This window comes from Aythya marila, assembly GCF_965140915.1.
Source record: "Aythya marila genome assembly, chromosome: 11".
NCBI lineage: Eukaryota > Metazoa > Chordata > Aves > Anseriformes > Anatidae > Aythya > Aythya marila.
Genome location: NC_139052.1, coordinates 13,020,926 through 13,044,944, shown reverse-complemented (window position 1 = coordinate 13,044,944; position 24,019 = coordinate 13,020,926). Strand labels below are relative to the sequence as shown.

General features: G+C 43.7%; 1 protein-coding gene across 1 annotated transcript in view; it reads left to right on the top strand.

Annotated features, from left to right (window-relative positions):
* Positions 1-24,019, top strand: part of CEMIP (cell migration inducing hyaluronidase 1) — a 107,451-nt gene that overhangs the window by 68,051 nt on the left and 15,381 nt on the right. Inside the window, exons 12-19 of the mRNA XM_082768861.1 lie at positions 8,116-8,291; positions 8,838-9,047; positions 14,647-14,852; positions 17,821-17,890; positions 18,792-18,920; positions 19,617-19,702; positions 22,200-22,331; positions 23,921-23,956. Of these exons, the coding sequence (XP_082624987.1) occupies positions 8,116-8,291; positions 8,838-9,047; positions 14,647-14,852; positions 17,821-17,890; positions 18,792-18,920; positions 19,617-19,702; positions 22,200-22,331; positions 23,921-23,956 (1,045 nt within the window). The remainder of the gene's footprint in view (positions 1-8,115; positions 8,292-8,837; positions 9,048-14,646; positions 14,853-17,820; positions 17,891-18,791; positions 18,921-19,616; positions 19,703-22,199; positions 22,332-23,920; positions 23,957-24,019) is intronic.

Genomic DNA, 24,019 nt, shown 5'->3' with positions numbered 1-24,019 from the left:
GAAGGTGACTAGCTCAAATCTGGAACAAATTGCTTTTGATGAAAAGACATCGCAGGCTAATGATTGTAAAGTCACCTTCAGACACATTTCCATGCTGAAGCACAGACTTTTACTGGTATGAGCATGAAAGTGAAATCCAGAGGGGGAGATTTGCATCTCCACTTGAGTCTGTGAAGTGGGCTTTTTCTTCCAGAATTAGATTTTGGCAGGCTAATGAGCAGAATATGGAAATATCACAAGAACTGCATCTTTTCTGGATAGGCAAATGATTTTTAATTGTCTTGCTTTATAAAAGCAAAAGTAATTTTACACTATACGAGTATGTAACAGCTGAAGCCATTTTTAATGGCTGTATTTGTCTGGTGGTAAAATATGCATGTTACAGTATCTTTTTCTTACATGCTGGCAGTTGCTCTGTGTAGAGGTTTTGTCAGCATTTACAGTAAGATCTTTCTGAGAAACCGTCAGGGCACTTGGAACATCCAATGCACCAGGGAGTTTGGTTGGTTCTGTGAAATGAGCTACTTCCCCATTATCTCTGATGCAACATCTTCTGGAAGGTACAAATGCACTTCCTTTGGCAGCTGCCTCCCCACAGACCTCCAGCCATTCATTGTTGCACGGTCTGAAGGAGAGGTGCTTGTCAGGCCAAGAAAAATGTTATTCACATTCTGAATGTATCATAGTCTTATGACTTAAAATGACTAGTACTTTCAGAGAAGACACATCTCCAAGTTGGATATTTTTCTTGAGCAACTTTTTGAGCTATTGGAAAAATTGTACCAGACTGGTATGATACAAGTTACATCATGAAGATGATCTTGGAAGATCGTCAGTAAAAATAAAGATGACATATGAATATATCTCTTAAGCTTCCCATAATGTAATGGATCTGAAAAAATCAAGTAATTATATTCATCTTCTACAACAGTGGCAACTCAGTTAGCTTAAGGAAATTAATAAGGGGTTAAAAACTACAAAAAAGTTCATGCAATTTTCAAGTAAAAAAGCAGTGGAAACACTTGTTAAAGTAATTGTGCTCTTGGTCTCCAATTACTCTTTAGGAGAATTAGGACATTCCTTTTATTACCACAAATGACATGAGCACTGGGGCCAAAGTCTGCCTTTACTTATATCCAGGCAACTCCATTGACGTCAATGGGATCTTACTGATTATATAAATCAGGGCAAAATCTGATCCAGTAGTAAAAATTACATCCAACTTTCTTGTAACAAAAGCACATTCACACCAGCAAATAAAATCATCTGCCTGGTTCTAAGCTCAGTCCTGATGAAATGAAACCAGGGGAAGGCTGAGCTCTACCCTGAGCTGCTCCATGCCCAACCATCGCCTAACATCACCCATTGCTCCGTGCCATGACACGCAATTAGCCAGGATTAGGAGCACTAATGAGCCAGGAGGGGTGGGTGTCTCCATGCCACCACCCCTCCACTCTGCCTGCGGCTGCCTGCAGCCTGTACAACCCTGCCCACGGGGGTGTGGGATTTTGGCTGTGCCCTGGCACTGGGATTTGAAGTGCACTCACTGCTCAAGGAGGCAAATGCCAGCACGACGAGTGCTTGGCTGGCACTGCAACCAGGCTGTGCACGTGCATGCCTGCAGCTGCTGCCGCTTGGTTGGGTGCTGGCTTTGATGAAACTTGTTGACCCAGAGGCTCAGACAATGTGTGAAGGGAAAATGATGTAGGCAAGCAGGCACATAAAGTAGCTGGCAGGCAGGGGGAGCAGCCCACAGCCTCAGCCCAGGTGAGCATCCACCCCAGCACAGCCTGTGCTTGTGCAGCCATGTTGGGTTCTCAGCCAAACACGGGAGGTACCCGTCATAAATGTCTGCCTTCCTTTCCCGATGTGAAGTATTCAGAGTTGGTTTGCTCAGTCTGAGAAAAGGCTTCTGCACAGATATATTTATACATGTGGTCTCGGGGGATGTCATTTGTAATAAGTGGAGTGGCTTGATTTGCCTAAGAGACTTAGTTTAGCAGCCGAGAACTCCAAAATTCTGTCCTTTGAAAGACAAGTGATAAAACTGCTCCTTTCCATGATGTTTTGTATTCATTTTAATATCAATTTTTTTTCCTTTCAATTTCTTTTAAATAAACCTAAATGTCAGATCTGAACTACTTAAGAGTCCCTTTGTTTAAAAAAGGCAGAAAACTTCTCTGTGGAAAGACGATTTGGTGTGGCAGCCACTTGGCATACCAAGGTTTAATTATAATTGATGCTGTCATCGTTTAATAATATTTTAATAGACATGGTTTAGAGTATTATGCCAAATAAGTAAAACTTATTATTTAGCTCATGTCCTATTTATATTTGACACTTCCTGCTGAAAACTCATACTTGCTTTTCTTGCTAGAAATGGCCTGATTAGAGGCTGGTCTTTTCAAAACAGCTTACGAGAGTTAATACTCAATTCCCATCAGGATTTTTTTTAGTAGGATTTGGATGTCTAACTGTGGAAGTCTAAAAATCTCAGTGTAGGAAGCAAAGGAGGACACCGAGGAACTGATCTTGTGTACTCCTTTATTGGAGTAATTGTGTTAATGCCAAAAATGCCACAAGGGAGTGTGGCTTGAGTAAGGACTCAGCTCTGCAGGTCCCACTCTGCTCCTGGTCAGTCGGTCACTCAGTTAAATGGAACTTTTTTCTCCTTTGTTTGATTTTTTTTTTCTTGTCATTTTTGTGCCTAGATTATTTTCTCTGTGGGAACAGATTAAAACTGTTTGATCTTGCAACTTCACAAGGGGAGGGATGACGGCACAGGGCAGAGGCAGAGAGGAGGAAGGAAGGAAGGAAGGAAGGGTTGTGTTGTTGTGGCAGAACTGGATAGTAGGAAAGATCAAGCGTTTGGTCTAGTTTCCCTGGGAAACAAGTCTTATCTGCATCTTGGTTGCTCTGTATGAAGTTACTACCAATGCTGATAAGTTTCACCATGGAATAGAAATGCCCTTTTGTGTGTCTATATGCTCTTGATAAAACAAGAAAAAACTTTTTGTGCTTGGCATAATTGCTCCAATTATCCCACATACTAGTGAATCTATGATTACAAGCCCACATATCTTAAATCTAGCTTATTGGGCTGGGAATACTGTAGAGAGAAGGTGTTCACAGGGATCTTGTTAATGCAGAGAACTTTGAAATAAAAATGTAAATACATAGTCATCTAACAGCTTCACTGAAACTGCCTTTGTCAGCATTTATCTTGTGCTGTGAGGGTGGGAGAAGTTACTCCACAACCAAAATTAAGATACTTTTAGAGATTTAGAAGATTCTGCCTAGAAGTTGGCATCATTTTGGCTGGAACTTGCCAAAACTCTTATTTAAGGCATCTTTGGTTCTTGAGGGTTGGGCAGGAAGTGTTGTTTAACAGCCCTTTCTAGCAGCTTTTCAGAGCTCCTTCTTCTGCCTTTGGGCATTGCCTAGAAGCAGTGTTAAAAACTCTCAAGTTTAAATAACAGCTCAGAAGGGTTGTATTCAGGCCTGATTTAAGTAAGGATTTGCTCTGTTTGTCTGTCAGAACTCTGTAAGCTTCTCATGCCACCTGCTAGAACTTACTGGTGAGGATGAGAGAAAAAATAGAAGGTCAGAGAGAAAATCCAGCATTTACAGAAATAAGTCAGTAGTTTTCCAAGTGGTTGCTGCAGAAAGAGGCCATGAGGTGGGGCAGTAGTGGGCCTAGGGGTGAGTGTGATGCTGTCATTGGGATAAAACAGAGAGACCTGTGCACATCAGGCCTTGTGTCGCACCTACCTGCAGCGTTAAGCTCTGCTCATTTCAGCCAATAAACCAAACGGCTACTGGCAGAAGGTTCTGGTCCAGTGTAACGTTACAGCATATGCTTACTATTATCCATGTGAACTCATGGCTACGTACACCCCTACAGCTGAGGGTGTGCTTCTGAGCTTTGCAGTGTGCCCTGGGGGACCACAAAGGAGAAGCAGAACAAAGGACCATAAATAGGATGAGTTAACTAACCCAGTAGGAATATGTCCCAAGAAGGCTTAAGTTTGCTCTGATCTCCTTGTAAAGTTTCATCCTTTCTGCTATAAGGCTTTTCACTGGAAAACTGATTTCCCATGAATTGGAGGAATACGTCTTCATTAAGACGTCAGGCTGCAGTGCCTGACTCAAGAGGCTGGTCAGCTCTCCCAAACCATGCCCCGTTGTGTTACAGGCTTGTGGCTTAGGGATGCAATAGCAAATCCCATCGAGCTAATTCAGAACAATGAGGGTTTGACAGGATGCCTGTGTGAACATTTGTTGGTTATTAAATATAAGCAACAGAGGCATTACCACCAATGATGACAAATGGTTGGCAAAAATACTAAATCTGACAGAGGTCTGGGCTGGCATCTACAATGAGTTGCGCTGGTTTTAAAAGGGCCCTGAAGGATTTACTGTCACTGGGTTACTAGAGTTGAACAGACAGGTTTGTATTTAGCATTTCTTTTAAAAACTCTGGTTTAAGGTACACTAAAAGACCATGAGAGAGAAGGTCTAATCCACAGAGTTCAGAGGAGAACAAAAGAGCCATTAGAGAAAAAAATAGAATAAAAAAAATAACCCAGAAGCATCTTAGCTCCACTTTACTTCCACCAAACCCAGACCTTATCGTGTCTGATTCACTTCTGAAAGGGCGATGTAGTAGTTTATGGCACTGAGAGCCAACACAATTAGGAATGCATGAGTGTACCTGGGAGGGTTGTCAGAGACATATCTGCGTGTATCTTGCCAGAGCTGAGCACTCATCCACACCTGTAGCTGCTGAAATAGTTTTACAGTCCCACCCTTCTCAGGTATGATAAGCCTGAGACCCAGGTTTTATGGTTAGGTTCAAGTACGGCAGGTTTTCCTGGAGCTTTGTACAGTTTGGAGACACTCTACTTTGAATTGCTGTGTTGACATAAGTGTGTCTTTGATTAGTAGATCATCTATGTTTATCTTAATGCATACTTTCTTTTAATAATTACCTTCTCCTTACTAACTGCTCTGGTAACTTTAATAGTCACTGTCTTGAGTCATGAGCATGGAAATGGGCTCGTATTTTGCTGAATCAAGACCTCTGTCAGGCAAGCCTGCACATTAAAGGAGATTGATTTTCCCTGCGAATTAACATTGTTACTGAAGGCACCAGTATGACAAATAGAGCAGCAAACCAAGGGCGGTCTTCTGAGCCCATCATGTGGGCCTGTTGTGGAGAGATGCAATCTGTGCGGCCACAAGGCTTTGTTTGGTTTAGATTACAGCACAACACAAGTCTGGCTCACCAGCGAGGCAACATCTCCCCATGAGGGATGCAGCAAGAGCGAGCCCAAAGAGGGAGATGGTGAATCAGTGACCCCAAGTTCGTTAACGCTTGGGCAATCCCAGGCATCAGCTCTGATGCTGAAGTAGCAGATGCATTCTTCCCACGTTCAAAGCAGTGTTGCCTTTCTTCCTATCAAACCACTTCAGGGCTGGTCTGCACACCCCAGGCTTGGGTTTGCCCATGGTCAGCATCTCAGGAGCTCGGACATCACGGCTGTTCCCTGGGAAGATTTTCAGCTCTGCAGTGAGGCGCTCCCATCCCCTGGTGAACTCCCCAAGCTCAGCATGGAGCAGCTTCTTTTGTTTTATTTCTTCCTCATGCCACTCATGGCCGTGCCCTGCCAGCTCGCTGGAGGTGCCACGTGTCCATGGACGCACATAGTGGAGCTCCCAGCCCCGTGGGAAGTGCCTGGTGCCAGTTTGCAGCAGGAATTTGCAGCACCTGAGCACTCCCGTGCTGGGTCTGTCTCCTGTGAGCCGTTTTGGCAGGACAGCCCCACTGCCACAGGGAGCTTGAATTTCTGGCTGCTGCAAGGAGAGGATTGTTTTTCAAAACTCTGTTAAAGGAGTTATTATTCAAAATCCGCTTTTATGTTAGAAGTGCTTTCCATCTCTCCTTTTATCTCCAAACAAGCCAAGTCAGCAAAAGCACAGAGTGAAAAACATGCACCCAAGGAGATATATTTAGAAACTGGTTAGTGCGTATTTAAAATTCCTGTCAGTGCTTACACTATTTTGCATGTCTGGACTGGTGTTAAATTAAATTAAATACATGCAAGCATGACATTTATTATTCTAGAGCTCAGCACATTAAATAACAAAACTGCCTATCTAATTTCACTGCCACAAATCCTGGAGATGTGGCTTGAAATAGGATGTTCTTATGATTATCTGAACTTCTTCCTGCATCTCAGTAAATCAAGGAAAGGTCAACTCTGGGGGAAACTGAAAAATAACAGCTTAAAAACAGCTTCATAACAAGTGGCTGTGCTTCTTAATGGAGCTGCTCTAGGGTCCAGCACATGGTATCTTCATGCAGAGGACACCCACTGGCATAATTTTTTTGGTAGAAGTGAATAAGGGAGATGAAGCTGTATTTTGGGTAAGTTGGGTCTGATTTTGACCACATACCTGAGGAGGCTTGCTGGTTTCAGGGCAACACTGCAGGGAAGCCCAGGACCTTTCTAAGAAGGTGACTGCAAACACAAGTGAGGTGCAAACCCACAGCCTCTTACAGCCCTTATTTTTGGGGCTGAGCATGGAGCTGGATGGAGCATCCTCTCCCCACCACTGCTCCCACAGGCTGCTTCCACCCATGTCAGATTCTTTCTCCCAGGTGGGAGAAGAGGAGTCAGCATGATGCAGATTATATGAGGAAAACATAAAAGATGAAGTGAGTCTTTCTCCTCCCTAGCTAAGCTACTGCCAAACAATTAATCCCACAACATGCTCTTGTAGCCTTCCTGCCCCTCTTGCTTTACCAGGAGCTGAATGGATAAATGGGTTCACCAGTCCTGCCGTCACCACCACTCCAGTTAACAGAGGGTGTCTTTTACCACTGTCATGATATTTTGAAGGTGGGGAGCTGAGGCAGAGGCTCATGTAGGGGGTGAGCCCTGTCCTGCAGAGTGGCAATCTCAGGAGAAAGAGGAGCACTCACCCTTCTCAATTCCCACTGTTCCCATTGAACTACACTGCTCCCAGCGCCAGGAGAAAGGGGGAGTTAATGGTGTTTGCTTATCTTTGTTATAGAGTCAAAGCAGTGTGTTTTGGTTAAAACAAGAATGTTTCAGTGTTCAAAATCCTCCCTGCAACTTGGCACCTCTGCTCCAGCACAAAGTGCTTCACAGGGATAGCCAGGCTTCAGGCTTGCCATTTGTTTCTAATTATTGCTTTGAACGATTCCACTGAAATTAAATACATGCAAGTGTAGCATTCCTTAAGGTTCGGTGTTTACTTAAAGCGTTTATTACTTATTTTTACTGGAATAATACAGAATGTAGTCCGTAAGATGAACCTTTTCCCAACTGCATTCTCTGCAGAAAGCCGAGGAAGGAAGGAAGGAAGGAGCATGAATACGTTTGAATGAAATTACAGCAAAGAGATTATTTTGCTTTCTAGACATCCACGCTGCCCGGACTTCACCCCTTTCTGGTCAGGCCAGGGAAGGCTCTCTGTGGTTTTAACCCTTCCATGGAGCCAGGTGTGTGTGTGGAGGCCAGCCACGAGCTGGGTGAGGGGTTGCAATGGTCCCAGGCCACAATTTCCACAAGGCTTTCTGCCCAACCCTTAATGCTATGCAGCCGTGGTGTTAGCAAGGTCAGGCTGATGCTCACCCGTTAGCAGTGCTGCAGGCTCTGAGCAGCTGCCAACATCTCACTATAGAAAGTGCTATGATAATTTTGGGGCTTTTCTGTAGCTGCATCATCAATTTTCTTTGCACTGAATGTTCATACACTGCTGATTGCAAACCTAAGTAAAAATCTCTCGAATGATCACTGTCCCTTTTCAAGGCAGGAAATGTGTTTTGTCTGACAGGCTGTTGGTTTAACTACCTGTCTAAATGAAGCAACTTCAGACCAAAAAAATCCCACTTCCTCTGTTGAAAATATCTCAGCAGGACATGGTGTGACACCTGTGCTCCAGCCTTCTGCCTTTTGAGGAGTCAGCCAGCAGTTTTTTGCTGATTCAAGTGCTCCTTTCATTATCAACCAACCCCACCACGAGAAATGCTGCAAACCAGCAGCGTTGGCAGGGTAACTCTGAAACTGGATCTTGTTCTCCCAGGGAAAGCAGCATACCTCCACGTTGGCCAAGTCATCGACGGCGTCGACATGCGGGCAGAAGTGGGGCTGCTGAGCCGCAACGTCGTGGTGATGGGCGAGATGGAGGGGCGCTGCTATGAGTACGGCAGCAAGCTGTGCTCCTTCTTCGATTTTGACACCTTTGGGGGACACATCAAGGTAGGGCTGCTGCCCTCTCCTTGTACTTTTCTCTGCCACACCTTGACATACTGAGAAAGCCAGGACGCGGGAAGGGAAGCGAGCATTCCCTGCCTGGGTGCAGCAGCTCCTCCCCACTGCTGCTGCCTGGTATCTGGCTTTGAAGTGTACCTCACGCCCCTGCAGACCCTGCTCAGCCACAGGGGCTGGTGCTCAACCCCTCCAAGAGACAGCCTCCACATCCCCATCCCAGTTCTCCCTGAATTCTGGTGGTGCACAGCCCAGGGGGGTCAGTTTGAGCCCAGGTGAAAGACACTCATGGAAAACATAAAATTTGAACGTGTTTTTTTCCCGAAATGAAGTAAGATGTAGCCATGGCAGCAGTGGTGGGACCACAAAGCCACTATGGTTCCCTTGGCCATCATGAGCCTCTCTCTCTCACCCTGCAGCTGTACTCCCCTTGCACAAAGTAATTCTCTCTAGAAGATACCACCCACCCATTTCTATGCTGTATTCGCCCTCCTCCTTGCCCTCATCTTTCCTGACTGATGTTCTTTTGTTCTCCAGATTGGTCTTGATTTTAAGGCTACCCATATCGAAGGCCTAGAATTGAAATACATGGGACAGCAGACAATGGGACATTACCCAATTCATTTCCATATGGCTGGAGATGTGGATGAAAAAGGAGGCTACAACCCTCCAACGTACGTGAAGGATGTCTCCATCCACCACACCTTCTCCCGCTGTGTCACCATCCATGGATCCAATGGCTTACTGGTAAGAAACCCCAATGTCTACCTTACTGATCAAGACACCAAATTATTTCCTCGTAGTGTGAATGCAGCTTAATTATTTCAGGGTCATTTGTTTTATTCTTAGAACTAGTGTGTCTCCTTCTCTTGTCCTGATTATGTAGATGTATGTTCCAGGAGTATTTCGACCCGCGTTAAGGAGGAGACCACAGTGGCACTGTAGGCTGTGTGTGATTCAGAGCAGGCAGAGCTTTTGTCTGTGTGCAGGGATGTCCGCCGACCAGCCCATCTCTAATGAGTGGTTGGGTCTATGTATAGGCAGAGAGCTTGCTATTTAAAGAGGATAATCAGAAGGTTTAAATGTGCTTCATCTTTCCTGTAATAAAGATTTGTGTTTGCAATGCCATTCACTACATTAAGCATTCCCAAAGTTCTGATTTGTCAGAGCTGCTCTCCAGGCAGGGAGTCCTTTAGGATAAATCTGTATAATGACGTATGCTTATCAGACAAGTTACAGCACACCAGAGATGATGAGAGCACATTCAGATTCTGCCTAGATGTAGGGATGTTTTCTTCTTATTGTAAGCATGCAGAGGTTAAAACACAACATTACTGAGCATCCTGGAGACTGGCACGTAACCCCAGAAGGCTTTCCTCACTGCTATCCCACATCTGATGGCTTCCTTAGAAAACACACTTGCTCCTTTGGCACTTCTGAGATAGGAATGGGTTGTGTTGGTCATGTCATTTGTTGCCCTTGTCAGCTTCCTGCCATTTTAAGGCAGTATCTTCCAAGCCAACCACACTATTAATAACAGATAGGGTCTCCTACCCAGCACCCACCTGGTTGCAGTAAAGAAACCAAGACCTAAAAAGTACAGTACAAATGCTATTACTGAAGCTATATATCCAGTCAGCTCCATTCACAAAAATGAACAGGAGAAAAGAGAGACCTTTACCTGCATTCAGGAAATATGAAGGAATCTATCCCAAAAGCAGAGCTGCAAAAGTTGTGAAATAATTATCAGGTTTGACTAGCCAACTTTTTCCCAAGTATCTATTCAAATACAAAGTCTTGAAATTCCAAGATTTCTGTAGGCTCATTCAGGGAGATGGCAGGGTATTCCTAAAGGATGAAAAAAATGTGTATGAGAGCCCTGGAGTATTTGTATAGTCAAGAGCCTTGCTATCATATATAACAGAGATATAAGAGAAGATGTGTCACCAGCAGACCATCACCTAGATGGCATTAGGAGCTCACATTCATGTTGTTTTTTAACTCTTTTAAAGCCACCATACCCTCTCACAGTAGGAGTCTACAAGACACTACACTCAGACTTACTTGGGGGATATCATTCATTTCCAATGCCTGATGAAGATATGTTTGTAATCCCTTGTTTACCGATGAGTGCTTCCTCCTTTGCTGACACTAGCGCATGATGGGCTTAGTCTTACAGTCTCTTTTAGGCACGGACTGCAGGCTACAGCCTCTAAAAGTGGCAGCAATAAAAAGGGACATCACAGGCATAATTAAAATGCACAGAAGTTAAAGAAAGGGCATTGAAATTGCAGCTCCAGAAGCAGAGCATCTTTTATCTGCTATTTACGAATATGAGGTTTTGCTTCTGACCTCTGTCCTTCTAAGTTTATAACGTGAAACCTGACGAGTAAACTTGGCTTCTGGAAAAAAAAAAAAAAGAAAAAAAAGGAAGAAAAAAAAAAGCATTCTGCTATTTAAATTCTATAAGGCATTCAGGGTCATATGGGATCTTGCCAACTCAAAGTTGCCAACATGGGGGCTCAGCACGCAATTCATGTGCAGGGTGGAAGGGCAGTGCTGCAGGGCTCGTTTTTCACACGATCCCAAGGCTCTTACCAATGGCACCATGAACACACTGGCTACTCAGAGGTTGCACAGCTGTGGGTGAGCTGCAGGCCAGCTAAAGCCCTGCTTCTCAATGTGACGTGAGATCTTCGTTCTCTACTGATTAATACTTGCCAACCCAAATACCCAGCGCCTGGCATTTTTCGTATGGGTCAGACAGATGGATTTGTATAGGGCATTTGGAAATATTTCTGTCTCTTGTGCTTTCTCTGAGTGACAGCTGTCCCTTGGAGAATCCATGGCAGAGGGATCCGTGTGCTCAGGCTTTTCCAGACAAGATGACATGATGAAATTCAGACAGGCTGATGCAGCTGATGAAAGCAGCTTGTTTCTCTTGCCGTTACTCAACAGCCACCATTCCCTAGATGACTGTGGTTTGCCTTCATAAGGCACCCAAGAAAAATCTTAGAGTTTAGGACATAAAACCTAAACTGTTGGTCAAGAATTTAATCTCTGCAGATTATAATTTATTGAAATGTGTGAATGCTAATAATACTTAACACACATAACACTGAACCTATTTTTTATTTTAACCATACAATTACTGCCAATGGATTAATTGAAAGCCCCAATGAAATAAAGCAATCTAACTGTGTTTGTTCAGTTGCATCACAGAAGAGGTGCTCCAAAGGTTGCATCACCTAAATGGTGTCTCATTGCTCTGATAGACATCTGCATTCAGCAGCTCCAAGCCTTGATTCTTCAGGTGATTCCACTGCAATCTCCTCATCTGTTTTCCGACTCTATTTTCCTTCCTTTCCTCTTCCTTCTACCCCAGATAAATTCACAGACACCCACACAGGTCTCTGGTGACTACTAGGATTATTCCGTACATTTCCTTGCTGCCTATTATCTTCTTACTTGGGCAATGCTACATGTTTCTACATGCACAAGCACCATTTGTGCAGACAGCAATGAGCTCCTTCTTCCCTCAGGTAACAGTTGTTCCCTCTGAGGTCAGGTAGACCCAAAGAATACTTTTCTGAGGGAAAATTTGTCTTGATGATGTGCGTGAACTGTACTTTGGAAACATGCAAAAGCCATCTAGCTGGACTGTTAAACCTCAGCACAGTATATAGCATTTAAGGATGTACTTAACTTTAGGCCACTGATTTCCAAGGGGCTTCTCACAAGACTGTAGTTAAGTACCTGTGTAAATGCCTTGGAGAGTGTCTATTTATTCCCGATGGCAAGACAGTTTTATCTGTAAACAAATCTGTAGAAATTCTCCTCTCACCATAACTAATGTTTGAAATTGCCAATACTTACCCAATGTTTTCTTTAACACATTGGCCATAAAACCACCCAGTTACACCACTGCAATCCTGGGATGAAACTTTGCTCTGATTCCCACTCTCTCCACTGGATCCCAGTGAGCAAGCTAAAATAGAAACAGCCATCAGGGCAGGAAATTAAATGGAGGCCAATAAACACTACGACAGGAGCCAGGGGAGAGCTGTACTTCATGGAATAAGTGGCTGTGCTAACTACTTCAGTGGTATCTGCTTTTAGTAATCCAGCTATACTGCACAGTTTTGCCATGGAGGGCATTATCTGGCCATAAATTACTCATGGTTAAGGTAAGATTATGGACTATTAAGAAGGCTTTAATCAAATCAAAAATTAAATCCATTGGAAAAATGCTTTTGGAACCAGCAGCTCTTTTGCTATCCAAACATTTCAGCACTGGGCTTGTGTATGAAAACACACACAGGAAACTAAGTCAGAGCTGACCGAGAGATGAGATATGGGAAAAATAATTAATCAAATGAAAGGTGACAAGTGCATTAGGGAACGGGTCCCTGGATGATAACTGTGTTGTTTTGTGGCCTTTCAGGGATGAGTTAGGACAACACCAGGCTTGCTGGCTCTCCCCCTGCCAGTGCACATTCCTTTCTCTGCCTCACTCCTCTCTGGACGTCCCGGGGGAGGTGTTCTTCTGCGATGTTTCTTCCCATGCAGAGAGGTGGGCTTTGCCTCAGCTCTAGTCTGGTCACCTCAGGTTTTCATACCCCGGTCCTGGTGGAGCAGTGTGCCTGCTGGCAAGATAAATAGCCACACCACGTGGCTAGTGTTTCTCTAAGGAAACCATTTCTGTCATCTAAATGTTGCAGCAGCATTTCTGATGTGTCTTTCCAATGGCACTGCTGTGTGAGAGAAAACTAATTGGCTTCGGTGGCCATGTGCAGTTCTGACATCTCTGTGATTGAAAGACTTCCTCTACATGTTGGAAAACTTCTGAAAAGAGATCACTCTCCTGACATATTCTCCTATCCCATAAAACTTTACAATTGCAAGGCTGGGACAGCTCACGTGTCCAGGGAGGGACAGTTCAGTGTAATATATACTTTTTCCATGTGGAAAAAAAAAAAAAAAAAAAAAAAAAAAGCCTCAATTTTGCAAAAGCTGTCATCTAATTGAACGGGCAAAGTTAGCTGTAAATTTCAGTCAGGTAATTTAATGGAATACACAACTTTGCAGGTCATTTTTGATGTGTTTAATTTACTGTGGTGACTTGTGTTCAGAGATTTGAGTATTTACAGTGGAGCATGGATAATACATAATAGATGTGGGTGCAGATGTAAGATCATGGTGTTTTTTCTCATGTGAAAACATATTTGTAATCATTTCAACACAAGTCTTGGGATTTGATTTGAAATCGGTGCTCTTTGCTTTGAGATGAGGCACATAGATGACAGAGGAATCTCAGTCCTGTTTACAAAAGTAATTCTGGTGCTTGGGAGTCTAGGTCTTCCAATGACACCATAAATAGGTTTTGTATCCAGTTTAATATCCTCTTTTGCCCTTTCACCATTGCTGTTTCACCAGAAGCATCTCTAGGAACACACTGGCGTCTAGCTAAACTTTGCCAGAAAGGTTTTCTAGGTCAAAGGTAGCTGATGGGTGAGGGCTGATGGAACAATTAAGGAGAGACCCAGGAGAGACAGCATTTCACCTGACCTGAAATTCATTTTCCATATTCTAGACATAAGCAATAACAACCTACTTGGTTGGACACAGCATGTTTGAGGATTGTTTTCTCCCAGTCAGTTCTAGCCTTAGGCTTCAAACTCACATATTTGCATTTATGCTCCTGTTTTTTTCAAATCTCCTAGTGGGTCGATGGCTGTTGTTCTGTCCTACACAATGGTGTCCTGATGTTAACATCTTTCAAACCAGAAACAGAACGGCACTGATTAACACCAGCTGATTTGTCTCAGGGTCAAGTAAAGCTTCTGTCAACAACTTGGAAAAAAGGATCAGGTCAAACTTAAAACAAGCCAGCTTGTCTGGAAAACAACTTGCCACCTCTCTGATAGCCTGAAAAAATATTTTTTCAGCTCAGCTGCATTTTTCAGATGCATTTTATATAGCTGCTCATGTAACTCCATATGAAGATGAATGAGCCCAGATGTGATCTGAGCATCTAACATCCTTTGCTCATCTCCCCACCCGATGTTTTTTCCAGTCTCATGCTAAGATAGTCTCTGATTTTGCAGACAGACAAAAGAATGAAACTAACATTTCCTAGGTGATGACAAATTCTAGTTAAATTTAAATGTTGGAGTTATTGTTTATGCTATCAGCTCTTAATAGCAGGAAGTGATCTTGCTTTTGCTTTTGCATCTACACTTTGAGTTCAAGAGGGTACCAGGGTGCTATTACTGTAAAGTCTCTTCTTGTTATGTAATGGTTGAAGGATGAAGCCTTAACACAGACCTTTGTTTTCTTTATGCAGGTGAAGGATGTTGTGGGTTATGATGCACTGGGCCATTGTTTCTTTACGGAAGATGGACCAGAAGAGCGCAACACGTTTGATCACTGCCTTGGACTGCTTGTTAAACCTAGCACACTGCTCCCCTCTGACCGGGACAGCAGGATGTGCAAGCTGATCACAGAGGGAGCTTACCCAGGTTACATCCCCAAACCCAGGCAGGACTGTAGGTGAGTGGGAGCCTCCTTTTCTTCTGTCTGTTCTTTGCAGAACTGAGCCATAAAAGATAGCATTATGTGCATACGATTACGTAGTCCTCTTTTCAGATCTGGGCTTCATGCCCCAAAGTCTGGGAGAGCAGTCTCCGTGGTTCAACCAGAAGCTGCTGAGTTTAGAATGGGCTGGGCTCTGACATTTGTGCTCATATTGTATGATAGCTGATTTTGAAAATACTCCCATTAGCTCTAAAGCCATTATCTGCAGAGCACAGATATTGTTTAATGATACAGCATTAGTATTATGCATTCATTTGGCAGTTTACCCAAACTGTGAAGTGAAACTAAAATGGTATGATAAATGCAGTTTAGCACAGAATTAGAACTTGGCAATAAAAGATCAAAGGCTGTATATGTCTGCTGGATCTCTAATAGTCTGTCTACGTATGAGCTCATGAAAACGTTTCCATGAAAACTTCTTAAAACTTCTATTTGCCACAAACTCGGTATTAAACTTGAAAAATGCTCAATGCCTTTCATCTCCCTTTTGCAAGATCCTTTCCTCTAAGTGTCCTTTCAGACCTGCCAGCTGAGGTTTAGATAAGGATTATAGAAGCATTTGCAACAAGAAGGAATTTTACAAGTTCTTTTTGCAGTTCTGTTGCCTTGAAGAAAAAAAAAATAAAATAAAATAAATAAAATCAGGTGAAGTATAGAAGAAATATGACCAGCTTGGCCACACAGTTAAGCATTAGAATTTATTCTTAGAAGAATTAATAGGATCATTGTTGGTAGTAATTTTTAAACACAGGCTAGAGAAATGCCAGTCACGAATACTGTAGTGGTAGTTGACCTTGTCACGAGGCTCAAGTCACTGTGCTCCTGAAAGCCATTCTAGCACTCCTTTTCCTGATTTTCCAGCTGTTTCTTTTTTTTTTTTTTTTTTTTTTTTTTTTTTTGCCCCTAAATCAAGACGCACAACCTGTGTGCTTAACAGCTAGGCAAGCAGACAGGGAGCATAGCAAACAGTCTGGAGCAAATCTGTGGATGTCAAGTTTGCCTTTGGAAGTTTTAAATTGATGATGATCATCAAAGCTTGAGAACAATACCCCCATGTAAGAGAAGGGAGGTCCTTCCCAGTGAAGTCTTGTCTTGAGACCACAGGGCATTGATGCTGCACTGAAGCTGCTGGGAGAGAGGAACATTTCTGCCCCTAGCTCAGATTTTTCTCCAGGGTTTTATTTTGCTGTATTTGGATGGGGAAAAAGATCTACATTAGAAGAAGGTGAATTCTGACCAACAAGAAGTCGATGAGAAAGTCTCTGGAGCTAGACTTCCATTCTCAAAATGAGACAGCGAGAAGCTGATTGATGCCTAACAGCTAAAAATCTTTGGGGGTTTTCATTTATTTAGAAAAACTCTCAACCTGCTGAGACTCTGCCAGTATCACCCATCCTGTCCTCAGAACAGACTGGGGTTTTGGCCAAAGAAACATATTTTTAGCTTTTACTTTGGCAAAGGAAAGATTTGAAATACATGCAATGCTCTTTTTCACATCTGTGTTTGTTTATAAATTACACTTAATGTCTCCATTCATAAAATAAGAGTTAATCATCCATTGTGCTCATTTTCCACTGATAATTCATTTAATAATCAGAGGGACATATTTTGTGTCATATTTTGGAAGGTTATTGTATGAAAAAGCACTAGAAATGATATGCAGAGGTATAATGAAAAAACTCTACAGTACTACAATCTGCCACATCTTCCTTTATAAAAGCATTTAGGGACTGATCAGACAAAACCTTGGTTTTGCACGGGGTTGATCCAGCCTGCTGGTGCATGAGTACACCAGTGTTGTCCCACCCATCAACCCATGCCATCCCCTGGGGCAGCAGCCAAGGTGCCCAGCACAGGAACAAAGGATGAGCACCAGCTGTGGTTCTGCTGGCTTGGAAGAGGCAGGCAGGCAGCCGCTGCCAGCGGTGAAGATAATAGGATTGTGCCAGTAACCTCACCAGCCCCCATGGCTCCGAGGGACAGGACAGGACTGGGATGACCGACATGTCACAGTGGAAATACTGTGGGTTCGAGGCCCTTGCCTATGCAGCAGGAGGCAGTCTATAAATAATTTCAAGTTGCATTTTTGTAGCTCAGCTCTGTGTTATGTTTTCATGATAAAGTCATGCAAGCCAAGCTTTGTCTCAGGCCAGCAAAATCCATTGGAATAAAGCCCCCATGAAGTCCTTCTTAAAACACACATAAGGGTTACATAGGTTCTTGAATCTCACCCAGCAAATTTAGGGAGCAAGCCACAAGTCTGCTGTTTGTAAGCACTGGAGGTTTTCTTCCAAAAGTTCATGTGCCCGTTGGTTAATGAATGCTGTATGTCACAGGAGGCATGGTGATGGATTGATCTTCCCTCCTTGATGGGAATCTTTCAATTAAAAGTCTTTTATGTGCATTAGGCAAATGGAGTCCTTTTGTCCCAGAAGAAATGCATAGGGGGGTGGGAGCAAATAAAGTTAATGAATCACAGCAGCTCGCAGAAAAAGGAGGTTCTGGGGTATACTTGGGAAGCCTTTAGAGGTAATTCATCGGGTCCCTTGATTAAAAGAACCTCTAATGAACCCGAGGCTTATTAGGAGGCAAAGTGCTTTTCTGTAGCTTGTGCAACAACATATTTACCTTATCATAAAACAGGACTGACACCTGACAGCTTCATAGCAGGCTTGGAATTGCAATAGAAATTCCTCATTTAATACTCGGGGGTTTTAAAAGATAAGGCCATGTTCTCTGTCAAACCACAGAGGACAAATGTGGTATGAGAAGGGAAAGAAAAAAAAACAGCCCCTTTGCCCTAGGCAGGACCCCTTATCTGGGGCATTATCAGCCATACCTATACTGCGGGGAGCTGAGCTGTGATTCTGGCATGTGCTCAAAGTGTCATTTTCATCTTGTTCTTTGTTTTCCTCATCTGCAGCGCTGTATCCACCTTCTGGATAGCCAACCCACACAACAACCTTATAAACTGTGCAGCTGCAGGATCTGAAGTGAGTACAGAAGTTTCTGATTTGGTAACAATTCAGAACTTCGAGCCCTGCAAGGCTGAGGCTCTGCTTGGAACAAAACCTGCTTCTGTTACTCAGGCATTTTTGAAACTGCTAGATCGAGACATATATTAATCTGGTTAGTGCTGCCAGTAAAAAATAATGCTTTTCCTTTTGCTGCACACTTCTTGTTTCTCCACACTTGCTGTTTCTAGAGCTGGATGGATTTAACAAAAATTCCCACCCTCTGCACAGTGTGCAGCCTGAATAAATGAAATAAATCTGACTGCATAGTGCCAGTGAAGTCTTTGTCAATGATTCTGTTGATTGCGGTACAGTAATGTTCCTCTGAAATTTCAATCAGCCCTAATGTTAATTCCACAGGAATTCTTGGTCACAGCAGGAGCTCTTATTTTTCTACAAAGACAAATAAATAAATAAATCCTTAAACAAAGAGATGCATCTCTTAAGCAAACGCATCTCTTTGTTTATGAGATGAGTCTTTCTAAACCTTCAAAATCTGATTACCTGGATTCAGGTTCCTAAATACGTTTTTAGGCAGGTAAATAACATTGACCTGATTTTTAAGACTTGTACATATACTGACGGGAGGACACTGGTGAATTATGAAAGTCTTGCTTATATCTTCTATATAGATAAGCTCTATACAGAGCTTAACTTAAAGCACCCCAAAGATGCTAGGTAGGAGTGTGACTGTGAATGTATGTGTGTGTGTGTATGTTCAACTTTCTGCTGAGTGTAGTAGAGAGGTCAGTGCTGCTAGCTGTGATTTGTCCTGAAAACTTCTGGCTTATGTCTTGTGGGTTTACTGATAAATTCTCGGGCTAATGGAGACCAGCGAAGAGGTTCAAGCGAAGGCTCAGCTGCTGTTTTTTTTTCTCAGGAAACAGGCTTTTGGTTTGTGCTGCACCACGTGCCAACGGGGCCCTCGGCGGGCATGTATTCCCCCGGCTACTCGGAGCACATGCCGATGGGGAAATTCTCCAACAACCGCGCGCATTCCAACTACCGGGTGAGTCTGCACGCAACTGGAATGCTGCCGTCCAAAAAACACCATTTTCTCGCTCCAGCTCTCCGGGTCTGCAAGCTATTAATGCCTGTGCTTTCTGTTTCACTAAAAGTTCATGCAAGCTTGTTTGTGTCTGCAGATAAAGCAGCTCGCATGCTGGCGTGGGAGCACTCGGAGTCAGCCAGCACCCGCTTCAACTTGGCTCTTGGGCATTGGGGCTCTTCTCTCCGCTCAGTTGCACTAGGCTCCGTGCTGCTGCTCTCCTAAAATAGCTCCTCAAGGAGCATCATCTATTGGCAGCTTGTCTAATTATAGACCCCAACTGCCAATGTTAGCAATTAACTGAACAGCTTCTAGAGGGATAAATACAGCCGCTGTGTCTGATCATTTTCTCTCGCTCTTGCCTTATTTACCCCCGTGCTGTGGGGCTGTGCGGTGAGGGATGCTCATCACCGAGGGCCTGGGACTGCGGCAGCGTGTTCATGGGTGAGGGGGTACATTCACAAGAATTGTACTGTTTCTGTTAGCCTGCAGCAGTTTGGGGAGTGTATACAAGTCCTGATACTGTATGTTACTAACAGAAGCAGTTTTTAGGATCATGCGATAAGCTTTGGCTTAGGACAATTGGAGACAGAGCCTGGAAATCGAAAGAACCATAGAATAAATATACTGTAATGTCGCATTTCCCTTTTCTTTTAGGCTGGAATGATCATCGATAATGGCGTTAAAACCACTCCAGCTTCAGCCAAGGACAAAAGACCTATCCTGACACTGATTTCTGGGAGGTAAAGTGTTCTGCACAGCTTGGTTTGGAAAAGCCTTAATGTATAGCACTGATTGAGAGCTATGATGTTGCTCCCAAAGAAGCTGATAAGAACAATTGTGATGTTTTGGGGGCTTCTTATTAAAGAAAGGTCTTCATTTAGATTTTCCACCTAACTTTGTCTTCCCCATTGCCTATCATAAAGGATGCACTGTGCATGTGCACTCTCCTTTCTTTTCAGTTCTGAGCTGAGCTGGTAGGGATATTACACGTGCACAAGGGTGTTTTATTATTTTTTTTGTAGATAGAACCTCTCTATAGATGTATCATATCAGCAGACCTGGTCTGCTGGGCTGGCAGCACCTGAGAGTTCCCACTCTTTCCCCAAAGCAGGCCACAGCAGGGAGCCTGAAGTAAGCAAAGGGCTTCTGCAGGCAAAGTGTAATAGTGTAAGGGCTGCGCTTGCACCCTTTTATCTTGTTAGAGGTTGGGTCTGGCTCTTAACATAGCTGCCAGCCCCAGAGACAGAAAAGGACTTAAATGCTCTCAAGTTGCACAGTTTTATTCCCTGACAGCAGTGCCTCCAGTGGCACCCAACCTGTGTTTTCCCATGCCTGGGTTCCTCAACAGAAGAAACCATCTGAGGAAGAGCAACCTGCTGAACATCTCTGTTCAAGAAAGGAGAATGACTCTCTTTTTTTTTTTTTTCCCCTTTCCATCTCCCAGGCACTGTAGTCATGCACTCGGCAAGGATTGCATGGGTGGGATCAGTTCTCTTGAGGGGACCCAGCCAGAACTGCAGTCATAACTGTGCCCTTAGTCCTATGTCTGCATACCCGCTGTGCCCTGCATTGCAGCTGATGCTAAACTAAGTTCCAAAGTGAACATTATTTACATCATTTTAATGCTAAATCAATTGAAATAATTACATTGAGATTAATTACATAATGAAAGCAACTGCTGAAAAATAATAAGAGCAGCCTTCCTTGCAAATACCTCCAAATTCTCCTGGGAGCTCGATGTTACTTTTCCAAATAGTTGAACACTTGGGAAAGTGCCTGTTGCCAGAGACACAGCAAGTGATTACAAAAGGCAATTTGTCCCTTGCCATACAAGGGCAGGAATGACCCCTGGAAGCCAAGAAATTCATAATGCAGTCATGTTTGTGCTTGGTGATTACCCACCAGCGTGGGCTGCAGCTCAAAATATTTCTACCGCTTTGTACTTTTCACGTGTCGAGGCTGAAAGCCTGAATAAGTGATTATAGCTGGACTGGCCAGGGCAGCCTTGGAGGTAGGCTGGACAGTTACGAAGCTGGAGAGATTAATCTGCATTCAGTTATGGCATTAAATATCTGGGCAGAACTCCTTACCCTGTAGCATTATTCCAGATACACATGGACGTGAATGAAACTGGAATCCATCTCGCAATATCTGTATTTAACAATGTCTAGGGAATTCACAAGGGCTGATACTAAATCTCTCTCTGAAAGCAAATTCATAGTGATGAGGCTGCCAAGGCAATATTCATTTACTGGAACCCCATCAGCCTGCCGCTCAGTTTTAGATTGATATGATGGCTTATTAAGCAAAGCAAAGCGCTATTGAATATCTGTTAGCGATTTGACAGCTTGGCCTCGCTACCCATTGGCGAGGCATGAATTTTAATCTCTGGACCATCCGCTGCTGGCACTGACTTGAATGCTCATCTGTCAGGGTTTCTAAGCCACACTGCACTGATGGGAGATGCTCCTTCGGTAGCAATAAGGAAAGCAACCCCTCAGGTGTGGGTAAATGCCAGCCGAGCTCAGCAGCACCGCAGCGAGCCAGATCCTCGCTCGGATGCTCTTGTCCAAGTGGAGGCAGACAGGCAGCAGCCGAGGGCACACTTTGCTGTAGCTTCCTCTTATGTTTTTTTTTTTTGTTTGTTTGTTTTTTTTTGTTTTTTTTTTTTTTTTTTTTTTTTTTCCTATATCAGGCCAATATTTCATCATAGTTGAGGGTTTTGGAGCTAATAAATCTCTTGTGTGTGTCCTGGGCAATGGGTAGCGGAGGAGCTACTCTCAGCCCCTCTCCAAGATGTTTTAGTTCCTTTCTGCAGTGAGGAAAAATACTCATTGTCACAGTATGGCCAAGGGTAGGAGATAAGAATGCTCAAAAGGGGAAACAAAAGGACACTTATCTAAACAGGAATATGCTAAAGGATAACAGAAAGGAACTAAAAAACATCTCAGCCTTTTGGGAGCAATAATAAACTTTCCGTGCCTGCAGTAATATATCAGCAATACAATAATGGCAAGGTGAAAGGAAACTTGGAGCGGGTCTTTACAACTGCCTGGCCTGGACTGGCCGTCCCTTGGCAGTGGGGTCTGGCCACCGCAGCTCGCCGAGACACGCTGCTTGGCCGGACTGCTGTCCCAGGGCTGTTCTGAGCTAGCAGAAACCAGATGTCCTGCAGGGCCGCAGACTGAGTGAGGCCGCCTTCCCTCGCCAACGTTTCTTCTCTCCTTCTGGTTACAGATACAGCCCACACAAAGATGCTGATCCTTTGAAGCCCAGGGAACCTGCAATAATCGAGCGCTTTATTGCCTACAAGAATCAGGATCACGGGGCCTGGCTGCGGGGTGGAGATGTGTGGCTGGACAACTGCCAGTGAGTTTTGCCTTATTTCAACTCTCGGAGTTCAGCCTGGTGTTTATGGCGAGCATAGCTGTGGTTCAGACTATTTATATTGCTTTGCACCTTTTCATATGGCCAAGATTGAAATAAAGATGAAACATTAAGTAAACGCAGGCATTGTTTTATGCAAACAAAACCTGTTTTTTGTCTGCACTGAAGATCACTTAGATTGTTTTTGTGTGCGATTCTGACCAGCATGCAAAAATGATAACATGCAAACACATATACACACACGTGCACAGATGCAAATAACTGTACCTTCTCACACGAAAAACAAGGTGCTTTGGCAAGAAGTCAGCAAAATCCACCACCTCTCCTGGCTAGGTCTGGTCACAGATCAGCTTTATGTGGTTCAGTGTTATGCTGAATAAGCTAGTACTGATGAAGCTAGTACATGAAACTATGCATCATAGAAGCAAGGGAGAGAAACTGGGCAAACACGTCTTGTGCTCTTTGAAGGCTGTTTCCTGTGCTGGTCAGAACAGATATTTCTTTTGCACTTGAAAACAGATGATCTGCTACATTTCCTTCTGCTGAGCCAGGCTCTTGATATCAACCAGGAAGAAATGGGAGAAAAATGAAAAAGCTACTTTACAAGGCATTTTGTGATCACCCTGCCACAAATAGCTGTCTCTCCATTATCTGGTGCCCAGCTCCTGGCAGGGCTGCCTTACCCTAGAGTGACCCATGTCTCCTAAAGCCACCAGAGACTATAAACTGGCTCTAGTGACCTGTCAGATTGGCAAGAAGGAGATAAGGGCAGAACGGTTGGAAACGTAACACTGAGTCGCCCTGTTTGTGCTTCTTGTGAACCAGAAATACCTCACACATGCCACGGCTGACAAGTGATGTCTTTGCAGATCACTTGCATGTCACTTTTTGTGCTGCTGAGTGCTATGTACAGAGGGTACCAAAATACTCAGCAGGTTACCCCGTTTGATGAGCTTCCAGTAGCAATCCTACGGTTATATCTGAATAAAAGGAAGCGGCTGTCAGACTGTAATTGCCTTTATAGCCACCCTAATTTCCGTTTGTGTTGCTACAATAAGACTTATGTAGTACATTAACGAAACAAATGTTAATGTGGTGTGCAGGGTATGTTTATGGGGCCGCAGAAACAGAAGGGAGGCGATAACGTGTAATGGGCTGCCACCTAGAGACAAAAGCGGGATAAGGCAGAGATGGGTCTTAGCTGCTGGCTCTCCACTAACGGTTTTGATATGCAGGAAAGAACAGTGACAGAAGTGTACATTTACTTGTGTAAATATGCCATCAAGATATTGACTCAAACCATCATATTAACTGTAGCCTCCACATAAGCCGGAGGCATTGATCGACAGCTGTGATTTATCTCATCTAAAAGCGTTAGAATTTGAGCAAAATTGGAGGACATTGTAATTTTTATTTTTAATAAGGAAGATCAGATCTCTATCTGCCTGTTAGTGAAAAAGAAGCCAAGTTTCACCAAAAAAAAAACAAAAAACAAACAAACAAAAAAAAACAAACAAAAAACAAACAAACAAACAAAAATCTCTTCTGAAGCACCTCTCTTCTCCCGGCAGGTTTGCAGACAATGGCATTGGGCTGACCTTGGCAAGGTAAGTGTCACACAGGTTGTGCCGCAGCGTGGGGCACAGGCTGTGAGCAGCCCCTTCACCTCC